Source organism: Phyllostomus discolor, chromosome 10, assembly GCF_004126475.2.
Source record: "Phyllostomus discolor isolate MPI-MPIP mPhyDis1 chromosome 10, mPhyDis1.pri.v3, whole genome shotgun sequence".
NCBI classification, from domain to species: domain Eukaryota; kingdom Metazoa; phylum Chordata; class Mammalia; order Chiroptera; family Phyllostomidae; genus Phyllostomus; species Phyllostomus discolor.
This window is the reverse complement of record NC_040912.2, coordinates 17,900,510-17,918,904: the sequence shown is the minus strand read 5'-3', so window position 1 is coordinate 17,918,904 and position 18,395 is coordinate 17,900,510. Positions and strand designations below refer to the sequence as shown.

General features: G+C 37.3%; 1 protein-coding gene across 1 annotated transcript in view; it reads left to right on the top strand.

Moving 5' to 3' along the window:
- Positions 1-18,395, top strand: part of HDAC9 (histone deacetylase 9) — an 825,092-nt gene that overhangs the window by 571,197 nt on the left and 235,500 nt on the right. The window contains exons 14-15 of the mRNA XM_036010543.1: positions 5,859-6,036; positions 17,144-17,277. Coding sequence (XP_035866436.1) covers positions 5,859-6,036; positions 17,144-17,277 — 312 coding nt within the window. The remainder of the gene's footprint in view (positions 1-5,858; positions 6,037-17,143; positions 17,278-18,395) is intronic.

Sequence of the window (18,395 nt, the reverse complement as noted above, 5' to 3'; positions counted from 1 at the left end):
ATGAGTAATTATTCCTAATTACTTTCCAAATAGATGGCAATGCTGATCTCCCATAATTTAGAAGGAGTTGGGTTCCGGTGACATTGGTGTCTTACTAGGCATCCTTGAAGAATTTATAAAATAGGTATATGGTATATAGTAACCCTTCTGTGAAAGGAATTTGCATTTTTTATCAGTGGGAGGAGATGGATGCTGTTCAGGAATAATAGCCTTAGACCGCTTCATGTAACAAAAGGTTGTCTTATATTGAATACATCTCAGTAGACTGAGGGATTTACCTGAGTAACTAACTGCGTGACAAAGTAGCAAATCAAAATAAAGTCCCCAACTAAATCACTTGGAAAATGAAAGACTAATGTATGCATAAGCAACAGACTCAGTATTGCATACTTAAAAGATATTTTCATCAAAAATACTTTTTTTTGCAGGGTGAGGGTGTTATTTATTCATTTCATGGGAAAACACATTTTCCAATGGCATTCGGCAGATGAAAAGTTAATTTGGGTGTCCATCTAATTTTTAATAAGAAGGCCTGACCTGTTTGACATTTTGTTTTTCCGACAATGCAGAGAGAATCATGTGCTTTTGTACTTAATTAGATGTATGGAAAATAACCATGGACAAAATTTTTTCTAGTAGAAAAAAGGTTTTGTGAAATATTCAATCAATTCCAGCTACAACTGAAGAAATATTGTCTCAATTTTAAACCTCAAGAAGAATGTTTTTGTTGGTGAGGAGTAATATCCATCAGAAATAAAAGTGGCCTGCCATTTTGTGATACTTCAGTAACTAATATGCACAATAATAACATGTGCCTTACTGGAGTGTCAAGATTTGCCCTATTCATGAAAAGCCATACTTAATTCATGAAAGTATATAATTGCAGTCAACTCTTTGAGACTGAATACATCCTTTTCTCTTCTGTAGTCCTTTTTCTGGCAGGAGGTTCAAAACTATTTGGTCCATGTCTGCTCTTAGGGCCCAAAATTATGATTCTTTCCTAATGAAGTGTTGGAAACATTCAACTGTTTATTAAATAACATTTACCATTTCTCTTAATTAAGGTTTTACTATTAGGTGATATGGAGAACATTTGGAAACTGCATAAAAGTACAAAGGAAAAATAATCCTCAAATCACTAGTTTCTCTCATTATCTCTTGGCTTCAACACTAGGTAATATCAGAGTATTGTCATCCTGTGATCATTGTTTGATCTGGTGTCTATTTTCTTATATTTTTCATTAGCCATTCCTTGGTTCTTTTACATTATGATTGCTTATAATATGCTTTATTGGTTTATTTTATCTTCACAGTGAGATCTTAAGGATGACTATACATCCTTTTTCTATTCATTATTTTATTCAACATATGTTTATTAACACCTACTGTGTGTGAAACACTATGTGGGGATATATGAGTCTGGGCAAAGCTCATTCCCTTATGAAAATTACTAGGGATAAAGTGCTTGAATTTTGGGTGTCAACACACCAGCTCAGGAGCCATGATTAATTCATTTTTCTGTCTATGATCTATTTCCTTCCGCATGCACAATAGATGCTAGGTGGACACTTACATGGTGTGAATACATAATGACTGTGGAATAATTAGTTATTTATCTCTCATCTACACTGTCTGTTCCTAATAGTTGAGGTTGGATAAATAGGATTTTGCCTACCTTATGGTCAAGTTCTATACTAAAATGTAACATCATTTGTATCATGCTTATCAGTTAGCAACTGTTGTTCCATTATCTCAGCCTTCCAGTGAAGCCAAAGTAAAACAATACATATGCACTATTTGAAAAGAAGGAAGATGTGGGTTTATTTAGATGGTGTTCTTATGGTGTTGAGCTGTTCATTGAGAGATGAAAATATTTAGTAACCCAGATATCTAAAACATGGTTTTGTTTTCTAAAAAATGGCCTTTAATTTACAAATATTTGTTGAATATTCTTAATGCACAATTAATTATATAGCTCCAAGAAAGCAAAAAGATATAAAATACAGCAAAAGAATAAGTTCACAAATATTAGACACAGTCCCTGGTTAAAAAATCTTTCAGTATCACACGTGGAAAGATAATTACACACACACGTGTAAATGTATCTGGAGCTTCTCTCCTCTCATCACCTGACTAAGTCAGTGTTTCCCATCACATCTCAAATTAAACATCACTTTGTTTAATAGAAGTTCCTTCAACCTCTCCACCAAGTCCTTTTTTTAAATCAGGTTCTTCTTTATAGTTTTTATGGCATTCTGCATTTTTCTATACAGCACTCATTATATTTATAATTACATTGAACTTGGAAATATTTGGTGTCTGTCTTCTCACTAGAGCCAATAGACAAAAAAGGCCCCACACACCCACAAAGCATCTGGCACAGAGTATGAGCCGTGAATGGTTATTGAAGGTAGTAAGTCTGATAGAGAAAAGACGATGACAGGGAAAAGGAGAGAGAAAATACAGTGTGATGGGAATTTAATGAAAGGTGAAAACAGATTGAAGGTGGGACCTCATAAAAGGTTCTATGTAAACTTCAAAGTGGACCTTTGAGGATGCGTATGAGTGCCGAATGAGACACGCTCAGAGGGGGTGGAGACAAAAAGATAGACAGGCGGGAGCACGAATGGTCAGGGCCAGGGTAACCATCAGGCATGGTAAGCACTGTGCCCAGAGCCTGTAATACTTTCAAGAGCCCACAGAATATTTTAAATTTTAATTTTTGATCCGAAGAAAAGGAATATTGTAACAATACATAATAATGGATCCAATGCATGCCAATGTAAACATAAAATGTAATTTTTACTTAATTTTTTTAAATAGAGGGCAGAGGTGCCCTGGGCCCATGAAAGTCTTCATGCAGCCCTGGGATGAAATTAGTTATGCAGCAGATCGTATTTTGGCTGGAACGTAGAAAAGGAACAGATCTAAGGCTGCAGAGGCAGGTTGGTCCCAGGTCAACGAGAGACCAAATGTCAGGCTGGGGAGGTTCCTCGAGCTTTGGTTTACCTTCAGGAAATTGTGCATCAACTTTTGTCACAGAAGGGCTCCAGGAAAACAATTCTTGCAGGAAAGGATTGTATTCAGGAGTAGGGTGATTAATTAGGGACTTTTTGCATTTGTTTTAATGAGGGTTAAAAAGGAGATTACAGTAGGAAGAGACAGAGGGATGGGCATTATAATCATTCTGGTATATATTTACCCAAGAGTTTTAGATCATACACATAGAAGCTGCATTTGCCTGGAAGAAAACTCACAAAATCATAATTATGTATTTGCATTCCATCTGATTGTAAGATCTATGTAAGAAGCTACTATGTCAATCTTACTGATAAGATTGGCTGTCTGGAAAAAGTCCAACCATTGTTAATATAATGAGAACAGTTTGCATGACATTGATGTAACCTGTCAGCCACAGAGAGTGGACTGGAGTGTGCACGTGTGAACAATGACAACTTCACTGTACTAGTCAGTGAGGATAGTAGACACCACTGAGTGAGCATGTGTACTGTGTGGCTTCACACCCAAAATGTCTGAGTGAAAAGAGCAATGAATCAGCATCAAATTTTACATTAAGCTTGAACATTCCCCTGCAGAAACTATTTGGACGATTCAGAAGGCCACGACAAGGGGAATTGTGATTGGCAGCCTCATCATAACACTGTGCCTGCTCATGTATCTCATTTTGTGCAGAGATTTTTGGCAGAATGTCAAATCATCCAGGTCATTCAACACCCCTATAACCCAAGATTTGGCACCCTGCGACTTCTAGCTTTTCCCCAAAACTAAAATCACCTTTGAAAGGAAAGAGATTTCAGACCATCGATGAGATTCAGAAAAATATGACGGGGCATCTGATGTTGATTGGGAGAACTGTATGAGGTCCCAAGGTGCCTACTTTGAAGAGGACTGAGGTGTCATTGTTCTGTGTACAATGTGTATCTTGTATCCTCTTCAATAAATATCTCAATTTTTCATGTTACGTGTCTGGATATTTTCTGGAAAGACCTCATATATCTTCAGGGCATTAACCATAGAGGTAATCGAGAAAAGCAGAGTTAGACTCTTGTAAAAATGTCGAATCTATTTTAACTAGAACTAGATCTTTTTATTTTTATTCATTTTTTATTTTTCAGAGAGAAGGGAAAGGAGGGAGAAAGAGAGGAAGAGAAAGATCGATAGGTTGCCTCTCATACATAGCCCAGCCAGGGAGTGGGTCCACAACCCAGGCACGTGCCTTGATAGAAAACCAAACTGGCAACCTTTTGCTTTGCAGGACGACGCTGAACCAACTGGGCCACACTGGTCAGGGCTACAACTAGATCTTGACCAAGCCGTCCAAATGGTTTAAGCAAATGCCCAAAGTCTAGGCATGTGACAGATGCCTTCCAAATGATTGATGGTTCAGTTATTCTACACATGAAAACAGAAGTAACAACATACATCAATTGTAACCTGTTTTAAAGTTACTTTTAAATGATTCTTAATATTGTTTTAAATCGGAAAATCTCTGCCCATGATTTACAACTAAATATATATTTATAATCATAACTCATGTTTATACATAGCACTAAGTCATATATGGAGAACTGTACAATGATATGAAACCAGATAACACACCTTGAATACAGTTGTGTTATATGTAGATATGTCAGCATCCCCACTTAGTAACTGGTACACCTAGGGTATCCTGAGCCTGGTGCTAGGAAAGCAGGATGAGCATAGCACACCGTGGCCGCGGTGGGTGGTAGGGGAACACCTCCCCTGACAGAGAGTGTACAGCAAGGCCTCACTAAGGACAGGTGATGTTTGCATCAAGTCTTGAAAAAGTAAATGCCAGCCAGGTACATCAAAGCAGAAAGGCATGTAAAAATTTTAAATTATAGGAATTAGACTTGTATTTACAAGACTTTGTTAAACTGTTGGAGTATCAGTTTCCTTATCTAAGGCATGTAATAATCATCTTTTGTTATCACTGTTCAACAATTTTCCATGTTAAAAACGAAAGACACATAAAAAGCAGCACAAAAGTGAATTCCCTGGTGTTGAAAAGAAATATTCACCATGTGGTTTTTATAGTTAAATTAGTTACTTATCTGTGCTTTAGTGATTCCCTTTTTCTGGCGACAGAGGAATAGACTAAGTGAATCTTCCAGAGGCTCCCAAACTCTGGTTCTTTGACTTGGTAACTTGAGAAGCATTAAAAACGATAGCATTGTTAAATCACTGAGATTATATTTAATACTCTAGAAAAGAAACTAATGATTTTTGTAGCAATGAGATTATACCATACAACCTAGAAAAAATTCCATTGCCATTGCCGATCATTATGAGAAGACTGAAAGACTTCAAAACAGAGCTTATTTGGTAGTTTTTAGGATCTCATAGATTTCATTAGCAATATCACTGAAATCAAACGAAGGCAGAATTTTCAGAATCCAGCTCCTTGGCAGTTGGAAAAGGGTTGACTTGTTCTCTGACTTTGTGTTACTGCAACTCTGGGGCTGTATTTAAAACGTTGGTATCAAGGTAGGAAATGAGTCGAAGTCGATGCTCCTCTTGGGGTTAAAGGTCTGTTTCTTTCAATCAGTTCAAACTGACAGGCCTCCTGCCATCACTCCTCCTTAGCCAGGCAGACAGGCCCTGGCTGTCAGCGTGAAAACATCTGTTGAATGGATTTATTGACTGGATCTTGTTTTTTCCTCTCCCTTTCTCTATTTTTTTTTTCTTTTTCCTTCACACCGTTTATTATGTCGCTGACCTGATGAACTTAATTTGTTGACATGTCGCTCTCAGTGTCTCCCTCAATGCTTGTCTCACATTTCTTTCTACTGTGCTTTTTTTTTCCTTGGCAGCAGCCCTTCCTGGACCCCCAGCACACGCATGCGCTCTCGGTGCGCCAAGCTCAGCTGGCTGTGGTTGGCGTGGATGGATTAGAGAAGCACCGTCTGGTCTCCAGGGCTCATTCCTCCCCTGCTGCCTCCGTTTTACCTCACCCAGCAATGGACCGCCCCCTTCAGCCTGGCTCCGCAACTGGTAGGAATCCCTAAAGGTTCTCCCTAATAGGCACGCTAAATGTACCGTTCTTGTAGGATTAACCGATTTAAATGCTCCGAATAACTCCAATAGCAGAACGCTCTATTCTAACCCGATGCAACCTAAATTTTATGAGGTTATATTGGCCACAAGACAAATAGCACATCTGATAAATCTTGGGCTTAGTATTAATAGCCTCATAAATTGTTATCATTCAGGGGCCTGGAAAACACATCAACAGGTGCATGGTCCCTTTTGGAAACAAAAATCCCTACAACATATTTTTAGCAGTGTTCCTCAATCTCTTCCCGCCAGTAGTCCCGGCCACTAGGAAATTTATGATGCTCAGCTACATTTGAATCTAAAGAGCATCCCTCCCCCAGTTTGTGTTTCTTGTTTTTTTTCTTAATTGTTTTAACTATCCATACAAATGACTCACAACACACAATGCCAAGCAAACTGAACTCAGTTCTATGCAGTTAGTTCCATTTCTGTTTATTATTGCACCTGTGGGTGGGCTGTTTAACCAACCTATTCCTTTGCCTACAGCTGTGTTTGATATTTCAGAATCTAGCTACACAGGAAAACAAACCAGATAACTCCGATGTCAGAGGAAGGTCAAGGTTTTTGTGTGTGGAGCACACACACGAAAAGGGGTGCCTTCCCTCGGCAGAGGAACTGTGCTGTATGCCTTTCTATTGGTTGGACCCCATTTTCTTTCCAGGCTTGCAAACTGTGGCTGACCAAACGAAAGATGTTGCAGCTCTGAGGGACTCAGGAGTAGATGCAGCCAGAGAATTCTTATGTACCTTCCCCTAGAGGCTCTGAGAGGTTATCTGATTTATTTTTAATCCTTTTTCAGGATTCAAACTTTCTTTTTATGGCTTCTGCGACCTCGTGCAACCCTTTGTGCTTGGAAAAGTTAAAATGCTTTTTTCTGAAATCACATTCCCAAGTCTTGATATCATATTTTATGTGAAAGGCAATGAATGAAATCGGCGAATTATTTAACTTTGACAGACATCTTTATAAGTACGTATAGGAGCTACTTTTTATAATGTGTTAGACCACAAGCCAGCATTCCATAGTAGGAGCACAGGCTGGGTATATTTGGATAGATTTCTTTTACCACATTAGCCACTGCCCCTGATCCCTTTATTTCTTGGAGCAGAGCAGACCTGCCCCAGCATCCCAAACGGCCCAGGACTGCAGCACAGTGGGAGTGGAAGCCGCTTGTATCAGTCACGCCTGGTTCTATCCCTGGTCTTCGGAGAGTTTTTGTTCTAAGCCAAATACGTGATGTAGGGGAATGCTTTCTGTAGGAACACTTTTGAGCATGGCCTTTAAGAATGAAATACCTGGTACTTCTCATTTCTTTTCCTGAAAGTGGTTTTTATTTAGCCATAAGCTTTTAGAGAACACAAAATCGTAACCCTCCTAACCCTAATGCCACTTCCATTCACTCGAAATCATGTCCTCATTTTAAAAGTGAGCTGAACTGTACATTTTTGTAGTGTCATCCCCATGTACTCATTGTATACTGATGTCTACTGGTATAATTCTGACGATGGGGTTTCTTTTCTTGGTTAAGAGCAGTGGCTTCTGATGCTTTGGTCTCCTTATTTTTTGCATGTTCCTTCAATATGAATGAAGAAAGATCTCTGAATATTAGAACAATCCTAGAAGTTTGAGAAAGCAGTATTGCCAAATGGACAGGTTTTAGGCCTTAGTAGGGGTGTCGAACTCATTTTCACTGGGGACCACATCAGTGTCGCGGTTGCCTTCCAAGGGCTGAATATCATTGTCAGACTGTATAAATGTAACTACTCCTTAACTAGGGGCAAGGAGGTCAGTGCTGCCACTGGGTAGAAACAAGGTGCCGGGCCAGATAAAACAAGCGGGAGGGCTGGATTTGGCCTGTGTGGGCCTTGTGTTTGCCACCTGTGCCTTGGAGGGTTCCAGGTGAAAGGGTGTACTAGTAATATAACCATGACCTAAACATAACCTAATCATTCAGTGTAATGACTGGTCATTTCAGATCATTAGTTTCTTTTTCTTAATGTCAGCATCCTAGTATTTATCAGGGTTTATACTCCAAATAGAAGCAGAGAAATAACTTCATGAGGCATATTTCTTGCTTAATAAGAAATTTTATAAATCTATACTTTAAAAACACGGGATTATGTGCTTAGTAGGCATGCAATAAATTCTACTTGAATCAATGAATACTTTGTATAGCATATATATAACATATATAGATACAGTGATAAACACTTGTGAATTTACTAGTTCAAATCCAAAAACTCTGAAAGTAAAAGTTACTTTTTAACTATTGTTCTGGTTACAAAATAACTGATTTCAAAGTTATATAATGTAGTAGAGAAAAATCTGCCTATTATCTTACTTGACCTTAAAAATGTTGCACACTAACACTTGAATTTTAAAAGTGAAAATGCTCAGTAATTTTTAATAAAAAAATCATGCAGCCCTGGCTGCTGTGGAGCAGTGGTTGGAGTGTTTTTCTGTACCTGAAGGATCGCGGGTTCGATTCCTGGTGGGGGCACATTCCTAGGCTGTGGGTCCATCCCTAATTTGGGCTTGCGCACATGCAACCCCTGGTGCAGACGGGTATTATACCCAGGCCCCAAGCAGATACCCAGGCTGGGTGCATACAGAGGCAGCCAATTGATGCTTCTCTCACCTTGGTGTTTCTGTCTCTCCCTTCCTCTCTCTTTCTCAAAAAGCAAATGAAACTGCCCTCAGGTGAGAATATAAATAAATAAATGAATGAATAAATAAACATACAAAGTATATAATTTATATATCCACCAATATATATATACCTATCTTTCCAGAAGGCATCTAGCCATGTGCTATAAAAAATAAAGACATTTATTGAAGAGGATACAAGATACAAGAAACATTGTGCATAAGACAATAACATCTCAGTCTCCTTCAAAGTAGGCACCTCCGGACCTCACACATTTCTCCCAGTCACCATTAGCTGCACATCTTATTTTTCTGAATCTCATTGATGGTCTGAAATCTCTTTCCTTTCAAGGTGATTTTAGTTTTGGGAAAAGCCAGAAATGTCAGCGCAGATGGTGCCACATCTGCGCTGTAGCAGGTATGAGTCACCTGAGTGATTTGACATTCCACCAAAAATCTCTGCACAGGACATGATGCATGAGCAGGCGTGTTGTTGTGATGAAGCTACCAATCACAGTTGCCCATAGCTGCAGCCTTCTGAATCATCTAAATAGAAGATTCTGTGGAGGAATGTTCAAGCTTAACACAAAATATGATGCAGATTTGCTGCTCTTTTGAGACATTTTTGAGTGGGACAGCCACACAGGACACATGCTCACTCAATGGTGTCTACCACCCCCACTGACTAGTACAGTGAAGTCGTCATTGTTCACACACACACATTCCAGTCCACCCTCCTTGGCTGCCAGGTTCCATGGATGTCATGCAGACCTTTCCTGTTATAGTAATAATGGCTGGAATTTTTCTGGACAGAATATATAAAAACTATGTTTATATATTACATGTCTATATTATATTATATGTTTATGTATTATATATTATATGCTTATATATAAACTTTTGTGTTATATATAAACTTTTATTTAGTACTTTTCCAAATGTATAATGTATATAAAATATATATTTATGTATCTTATACATATATAAAAAACTTTTATTTTGTACTTTTCCAAATCCAAAGAAAATGAAATGCACAGTTTTTACTCTACCCCTTCACATATTAATCTGGATTTAATCCAAACTTATTATTTCCCCTGTAGCCTGAAGACTCACAGTCCACATGATCTCAAAATTTATTTCAGTGTTTCTAATGATCCTGATTTTAGAGGTGAACTCTAAAGGCTTTCATTTGTAGTACTTTTGAAAACAAATGTTTTTCAGCATTAAGCTCCTCTCTTCTGACTCTTCAATATCTATTTGTTTTAGATACACCTAAAAAATCAAAAGTGACATTCAGTTATGTTCATGGGGAATATTTAAGATTTTTATCAAAAGAAATTGATACAATCTCACACACCCAATAATTGTTATACTAAAAAGTAAGGAAGAGAAGGTGTTGTAAAGGTATTTGCTTAAATCTATACTGTAAGAGCTATACTTTTTGATACAACTAAAAAGTTATTTAATACTAAACTCACATACTTTTCTTTTTCAAGTATATTGTATTGATTATTATATTGTAATTGTCCCATTTTATTCCCCCCCTCTGCCCTGCATCTCCCTATCATTCGCCCTTTAGTTCATGTCCATGGGTTGTACATATGAGTTCTTTGGCTTCTCCATTTCCTATACTGTTCTTAACCTTCCCCTGTTTATTTTGTGCCTATCAATTATGCTTCTTATTTCCTGTACCCTTTTCCCCAATCTCCCCTCTCCCTTCCCCACTGATAACTCTCCATGTGATCTCCATTTCTGTGATTCTGTTCCTGTTCTAGTTGTTTACTTAGTTTTTGTTTTTTTAGGTTCAGTTGTTGATAGTTGTTAGTTTGTTGTTATTCTACTGTCCATAGTTTTGATCTTCTTTTTCATAGATAAGTCCCCTTAACATTTCATATAATAAGGGTTGGGTGACGATGAACTCCTTTAACTTTACCTTCCTAGGAAACACTTTATCTTCCCTTCCATTCTAAATGATAGCTTTGCTGGGTAGAGTAATCTTGGATGTAGGTCCATGACTTCTTGATTTTGAGTACTACTTTCCAGTCCCTTCCTGCCTTCAAGGTTTCTTTAGAGAAATCAGCTGATAGTCTTATGGGAACTCCTTTGTAGGTAACTGTTTCCTTTTCTCTTGCTGATTTTAAAATTTAAAAACCTTATCTTTTATCTTGGGTAATTTAACTATGATGTGTCTTGGCATGTTCCTCCTTGGGTCCAATTTCTTTGGGACACTCTGGGCTTTCTGGACTTCCTGGAAGTCTATTTCCTTTGCCAGATTGGGGAAGTTTTCCTTCATTATTTTTTCAAATAAGTTTTCAATTTTTCATTCTTTCTTTTCTCCTTCTGGCACCCCTATGATTTTGATGTTGGAATGTTTAAAATTGTCCCAGAGGTTCCTAAGCCTCTCCTCATTTTTCTGAATTCTTGTTTCTTCATTTTGCTCTGGTTGAATGTTTGTTTTTTCTGTCTCCTCCAAATCATTGATGTGAGTCCCAATTTCCTTCCTTTCACTGTTCATTTCCTGTATATATTTCTTTATTTCACTTTGCATAGCCTTCACTTCTCCCTGTATTTTGCATCTGTACTCAATCATTACTGTGAGCATCCAGATTACCAGTGTTTTGAACTCTGCATCTAATAGGTTGGCTAGTTCCTCTTTGCTTAGTTCTATTTTTTTGACTTTTGATCTGTTCATTCATTTTGGCCATACTTCTTTGTCTCAGTGCACCAGTTATGTTGTAAGGAGCTGAGCCTTAAGTATTCACCAGGGTGGGTCAACCCACTTTACTGCATTGTGGTGCTCTATGTGGGGGAGTGGTCAGAGAGGGAACATGCCACTTGCTTAGCTCTTGCCCCACTTTCAGTCACTTCCCCTGCTACCCACAAGCAAATTGAGATCTTCTGGTCCTTATTTCTGGGTGGGTGGACTTGTGTATGTTTTAGGACCCTGGGTGCCTCTCCAACAAACTCTCTTATGAGCCTGGCAGTTTCTCCCACCACCACAAACACCATAGGTTTTTATAGCCAGAGGTTTTGAGGCTTTAGTTTCCTGCCCTGGAACCCTGGGTTGTGTGGTCTGACTTACTCCCCAGCTACTCCTCTCAGTTTACCCACACATGAATGTGGGACCACCTGGTCTGCCAGCTGCGTCCTTGCTGCACGTCCTCTCTGCCCCAGCTGCCTGTCTCCACCCTTCCTACTGGTCTGAATGAATATTTCTTTTTTAACTCCTTGGTTGTTGCACTTCCATACAGTTCAATTTTCTGGCAATTTGGGTTGTTTTTGTTTTGAAATGTGTCGTTGTCCTTCTTTTGTTTGTGCAAGGAAGCAAAGCATATCTACATATGCCTCCGTCGTGGTCAGAAGTCCTAAACTCACATAGTTTTCAAGGAACACCATTCAAACCTGCACCCTCCATGTGGGTTCTCAGCAATCCACTCTTAGTAGCCACACCACCCCCTTATTATAAAGAACAAAGCAGTGTCCCGAGAGGAAAATATCTGAGTTCAGCCACTTGTTGAAAGATGAAGTCTTTAGTTCATTTCCTGTGAGGACTTGAACAGACCAGGAAACAGAGGCTGAGGTGTAACTACCACCTGGTGGCCCTGCAGAGATCCTGGATGAAGGGATTTCCAGAATGGACAAGAAGAGCACATGACCATTCAGCTGCTGCAGTGACAATGAAGACTGCGTGTTGTAGAGTCAGGTTGCCACATTTCCAAAGGGATTTTAGGTTGTATTGGAATTTGAGTAATAATATTCAATTTAAGAGGTGTTTTTTTCTTTCTATTTGAAGCTATAGTATGGTATTTTTATGTGTTCTGATAAGTAAGGGAAGGACAGTGTATTCTGTCTTAGTCACCTCTTCTATCTAACTATTTCTAACTGAAATGAGGCTTGGCCATGGCTTCACAATAGGATGCTGACAGTAGATAATACACTTGTCTTGTTTATACCAAATAGGATTCATTGAAACAAGAATTTAATGGCAATAAATTTCATTGACTTTATCTTCCCTATTACCCACTACAACTTAAGGCCTTCTTTTACCCCAGCACTAGGTTACTTTATATAATCTGTGAGTAAATTCTTTTTTTTTGGTAATACTATCTCTTTAGTCAGTGTCTAATGCAGAATAGAACCAACCCAAACGTTGGTGCTCAACTAAACCAACATTTGTGAAAGCCCTTAAAACAGCTTAGTTACTTCAAATGCTTATTTAATAAAACTAAAAGGGAGAAAAAGCACAATGTCTAAAACATGTATCAAATATTTTTAGGGGGTTTTTGGTAGAAAATAAATTGTTAGGGTTTATAAAATATAGGTAAAGACTTTAGGACTCTTGTGTATTGCCCCAAATCCAAATCTTAACTCATCCCTTGATCAAGACAGAGATGGATCCATGGGTTTATGTTGCAAGAGGTAAACAGGAGGCAGAAAGGGTCAAAGAAAAGTAGAATTCCATATGAATCCCAAAGAGAAGAGCAAGATTGTTTCTCACCCTATAAGTCTTTGTTTCTGAAAAGAAAAAAAAAGAGAAGAAAAGAAAAAAAGAAAGAGGAAAAGAATGGGGATGAAGGATGAGGTTTAAGTCTCACCTTGCAGTCTACCTGTTAACACCTCATTGGTACATCATTAAGATGAATAAGTGGAGGTTTAGGGTTCCAGGCTTTATTTATTTCCCCTTAAATTCAAATGTCTTTCCAAGAGCTCCTGGACTTCGTGTTATAATCTCCAGATACTTGGCAATAACTTCCAGCTACCATAACCTGTTTCATAATTTTTTTGGCAGTGGTTTATAGAGAAAATGTTAAAAGAGGAACAATTGCTATGGAGGTGAAGTTAGATATGTGAAGAGATGAAATAGTGAAAAAAATTAAGCAACTTAATGATTAGAATCTTTGATTTGAAGAATACGTTTTTAAAATGAGGGAGATACTATACTTTTATTTCCATCTCTCATATATATATATATATATATATATATATATATATTTTACTTTGTGTTTTATGAAACTGTGGTTGATAATATGGTAAACCATTTCTGTTATATAATAGCAACCCATAAATACTAGATATATCTGAATTGTGAAGACATGTCCTACATATCTTTACATTTTGGAATATTACGTTTTAGGACTGCCTGCTTTTTGCCTTCCTTCATGTCTTCAGTTGGACTTTATTTTAAAATATTTACTTACTTCCTTTTTGTGTGAACTGCCATGTAGAAATATAAAGCTAAATAAAATGAATGCCTGTATTAGAGACACTTGCCAGTAGAAAGATAAGAGAAAAATGAAAGGTAGTATACTAACGAAGTAAGGCTATGAGAGCTTCAGGAATCCAAGAGACCTACTAGTTAGGCTCATCGAGAGAGGCTTTGTAAGGGAGATGTCCAGCCTACTTCTCATTTCTATTCATTTACAGCATGGGGGAAAAGTAGGTTTACAGTTGTTTGTATGGAAAATAACACAATAATTAATAGACAATAACACAAGAATAAACTCTGTGTTTTGCATACTCACAACTGTAAACCTCCTTCTGCCTGCCCTCTATTTATGTTTTTCATCTATTCATTAAAGATACTTTTGAGGACCGACTATATTCCAAGCATGTTTGCAGATGCTAAGAGTTCAGAGGTAAATAGTACAACTTCTAGTCTGTGTTTTCATAGATCTTACCAGAGGAAGAAATATACAGCTAACAAGATTATATAACAACTAAATAATTGTGATAAATGCTCTGAAGTCCTTGAAGATTCTATGAGTGCATGTAGTAGGAGACCTAATTTACTAATCTCAGGGAATGCTTTGTTGAGAAAGTGGCATTAAAACAGCCTTGAAGAATGAGTAGGAACTAGGCAAATGAGGGCCGGAAGGAAGAATTTTGGCATAGGTGGGACAGCGTGTATAAAGATCTCAAGGCTGGTATGATTTTGGTCCTGTGAATAGACGGCAGGCTTTTGTGGGAGAAACAGAGATCAGGAGGGAGGTGTAAATGAGATGAAGCTGGAGGGAAGGGGAGGAGCGTATATATATATATATATATATATATATATATATATATACGCTCCTCAAGCATGCTGACCTTGCTGACCTTGAGAAATATATATGCTGACCTTGAGAAAACTTGATCCCGTCAGTGAAGTGTCAAAGGATTTCAGCAAAAGTAGCTACTGTTAAATGGCAAATGGAATACAGTGAAAGTCAGGTAGCCAATGACAGGACTAGTTCAGAAGCCCAGATTAGAGATAATAGTGCTTTGGATTGTGTATGGTTTTGGCATTGGAGAAAAGAAGTAATTCAAGACTGGATAGGGAGTGTCATAGGGTCACTAAGATTTCTTGCAGGAGCAATGGTGGGTCACCATGTCCTTTCCTGAAATGAGGAATGCTGTGTGTGGTATAAGATCATGAACTCGAATCTAAGGCATCCAAGTGGAGAGTTTGAATGGGTAATTGAATAGACAAGTGTGCAAGTGTACTGCTCAGAAGAGAGATAGCACTAAGGATGAAAATTTGAGAGTCGGGCATCTAAGAATAGATTTTGAAGCCATTTGATTCTTAAGAATGGATATCATTTGGACCAGCAAAATGAATATTGGGTTGGCCAAAAAGACCATTATGTTTTGTTCTGTAAAATAAAAGACACACTTTTTCATTTTCACCAATAACTTTCTTGATTTGGATATTTTGAGTGTGTCAGCTATCTCCCACCAGTGGCTTCTAGCGGGTAGAGGCCAGGGGTGCTGCTAAACACTCTTCCAGTGCCTAAGGCAGACTCATAGTAAAGAATTATTTGGTCAAAATGTCAATAGTACCAAAAAACTTTGCAAACAACTTTTGACACATTTGATCAGTCACAGCACTTTCTCCATGCACTGCACAAGTCTATTTTTTTTGGTACTTCAATTGAGTTTTTACCTTTCTTGAAATAATAAAGCATAATATGCCAAAAATGTTGTGTATCTTCTTCCACCTTCAATATTAAGCTGGCTGCACAAAAATTCACCAATTTTGATAATTTTTTAATGCATACTGATAAGACAGCTGTCACAACACAATCTAACAAAACTGTTTCGAATGAAGTTAAAGACAACTAAGCACTGCCACAGCCATCATATGGAAAAAACGTAATGGACTTTTTAGCCAAGCCAATATATTTTGTAGACATAATTTTTACCACATGGTTTAAAACATTTATGTCAGTCTTCTGCATAATATTAGTATACTCAGGGACAAATATTTTCCATTTTTGAGTAACGTTATTCTAATACGATACTCTAAATCAAAGGGAAAATAAAAAGCATTAATTAATTAAATTTACTTTATAATACAAGTAGTTGGTACTTATCTGTTCTTGAATAGGTACTTATTTTTGCTTTTTAATGTATTAACATAGACTCCTTTGCTCTCACTTCATTTCCCCAGAAAATGTATTTTCATGGTAATTTATTGGAATATTGTTTAAATAATTTCTTATGTTAGACAATTTTGTAAGTAACATGTGTTCCCCCCAAGAAATTGGTTTAAGGGTACAAATCTTTTCAAAATTAACCCGTTATAATTATCATGTAATTTGTTTCTTTAATAAGTCCTATTTTATGTATCTGTAGTAGTTCATTTCATCAAAGTTTTATAACTTTCCCATCATAGGGTCTAACTAAAATATGAAATATGTTAACTTGTGGAAATTTAAAAGCAGGTTTTATTCATTAAGCATCTCTAATTTCTACTAAAGGGATTCCAATAGACTTATTCATTTTTTAAAAAAAAACACTTTTATTGTCCCATGACATTATAAGACGTACAATATCCATGTTGCTTACAGATTGGCATAAATTATGAGAAAAGTAAAGGACAAACTCTTTCTGCCCAGTGTTGAAGGAACTGCTAAGCAGAACAGGCAAGCAATTGGAAAACCTTCCACTTTCTTACAAAAATGTAACCAGATCTAAAGTGAGGCTAAAATTAGTAATGAAATAAATACACAGTTTAAAGACTCAGCTCATTTTATGGCTTCAATGATAAACTTTAAACCTCTACTGAATTGAATTATCTGTCTAAAAATACTTCATAATGATTTAAGATACTGGTAAAATTAGTGTTTTAAAACTTTAAAGTTTTAAAATATTTTTAAAAAATATTATCACCGTCGTGCACCTTACACATTTACTAAGCCCAGGCCTGAGCACTGATCGATCCAGGGGTCGACCCTTTTTGTCTGCTTATCCAGATACACAGGATGAAATAGCTCCTGTGTGCTCCTGGGAGTTTGTGGATATATGTATTATTTCTCTATTTGTAAACTTGTTTTAAAAAGAATGCCTTTGTTGAGTAATCATCTTGTCATCTGACGTGTATCATCAGTCAATCTTGCGCTGTGTTTTCTCTGCCCTGAAGGAATTGCCTACGACCCTCTGATGCTGAAACACCAGTGCGTCTGTGGCAGTTCCACCACCCACCCCGAGCACGCTGGACGGATACAGAGCATCTGGTCACGGCTGCAAGAAACGGGGCTGCTAAATAAATGTGAGGTAATCCCAAATTGGCCACACTCTTTTACTTACTTAAATAAATCATGTAGAGAGGCCAGCATTCGTTAGAGCAGTCGTAGAAAAATTTTAACTCTGTAGCCCCAACACCTTGATGGAGGAACCATCGTGGGCACAAGGAGCGTAGAGCTCGTGACCTGCCTGGGTTGGGCACACAGTGGGTTCTCAGTCAGTGTTGATGGACTGAGCGGCTGCCTGATGTGTATGAGTGCTAATATTGCAGCATTTTTTCTGTATACATGCTGATATTGATATTTCTAAATAGGTACCATTTATTGAGTTAGTTATCTGAGAAGCTCTTTGCAAACTGTTAAGTGCTAAGTAGTTGTTATTTCTTGTTATGCGTTATACTGAATTCAGATATAGGCTAGTTTTGTCTCATGGAAATGAATATATTTAAAAGATTAACTGTTGTCTTACCAAGAAAAGTCACTTCTTTTTGTCGAAGTTGCTGTTGTGTTTCTATTTTTATAGTAGATATTTGAATACTTTTATCAATATTTCTTTAGACTCATTTCTGTAGATTCCTGATGAGTTCCATTGGTTATTTAGAAAAAAATCTGTTTGTTTAGGCTTTCAAAGGTTAAAAGCAAAATTGATAACAATTCCAAAAAACTACAATTTTCAAGTTTGGAAAGACATTAAATGGGTAATATTTTGATTATAGTTATGTCATAAGGACACCGATACATTGAGACCATATTAAGTTCACTATACTTCAATAAAGACACAATCTTTTTGACTAATTTTGAGTTAATTAATTTTTGGCAACCCAAAATGAAGTCAAGAAAATTTCTGATCATAGCCAATTCAGTTTAACATGAAACTGTAAAATATTTCAGTTGAAATAACAATGCCAAAATGGACAGAATGTTTTTCAGAGTTAGGTACACTTGTTTGTATTTGATAGTGTGAATTACATCAGTATGATCCTTCTCTGCAAAATGGTAAAAATAACTGACTTTTGAAGGTGCATTCATTCATTCAGGGCATTCATTTCTGATGATAAATTATTTTCTGTATTGATTTTCTCTTTTGAAGACGAATAATATCTTGCAGGGGAAGTGAATGGTTATTTTCTTTACATCAACTCATGGATA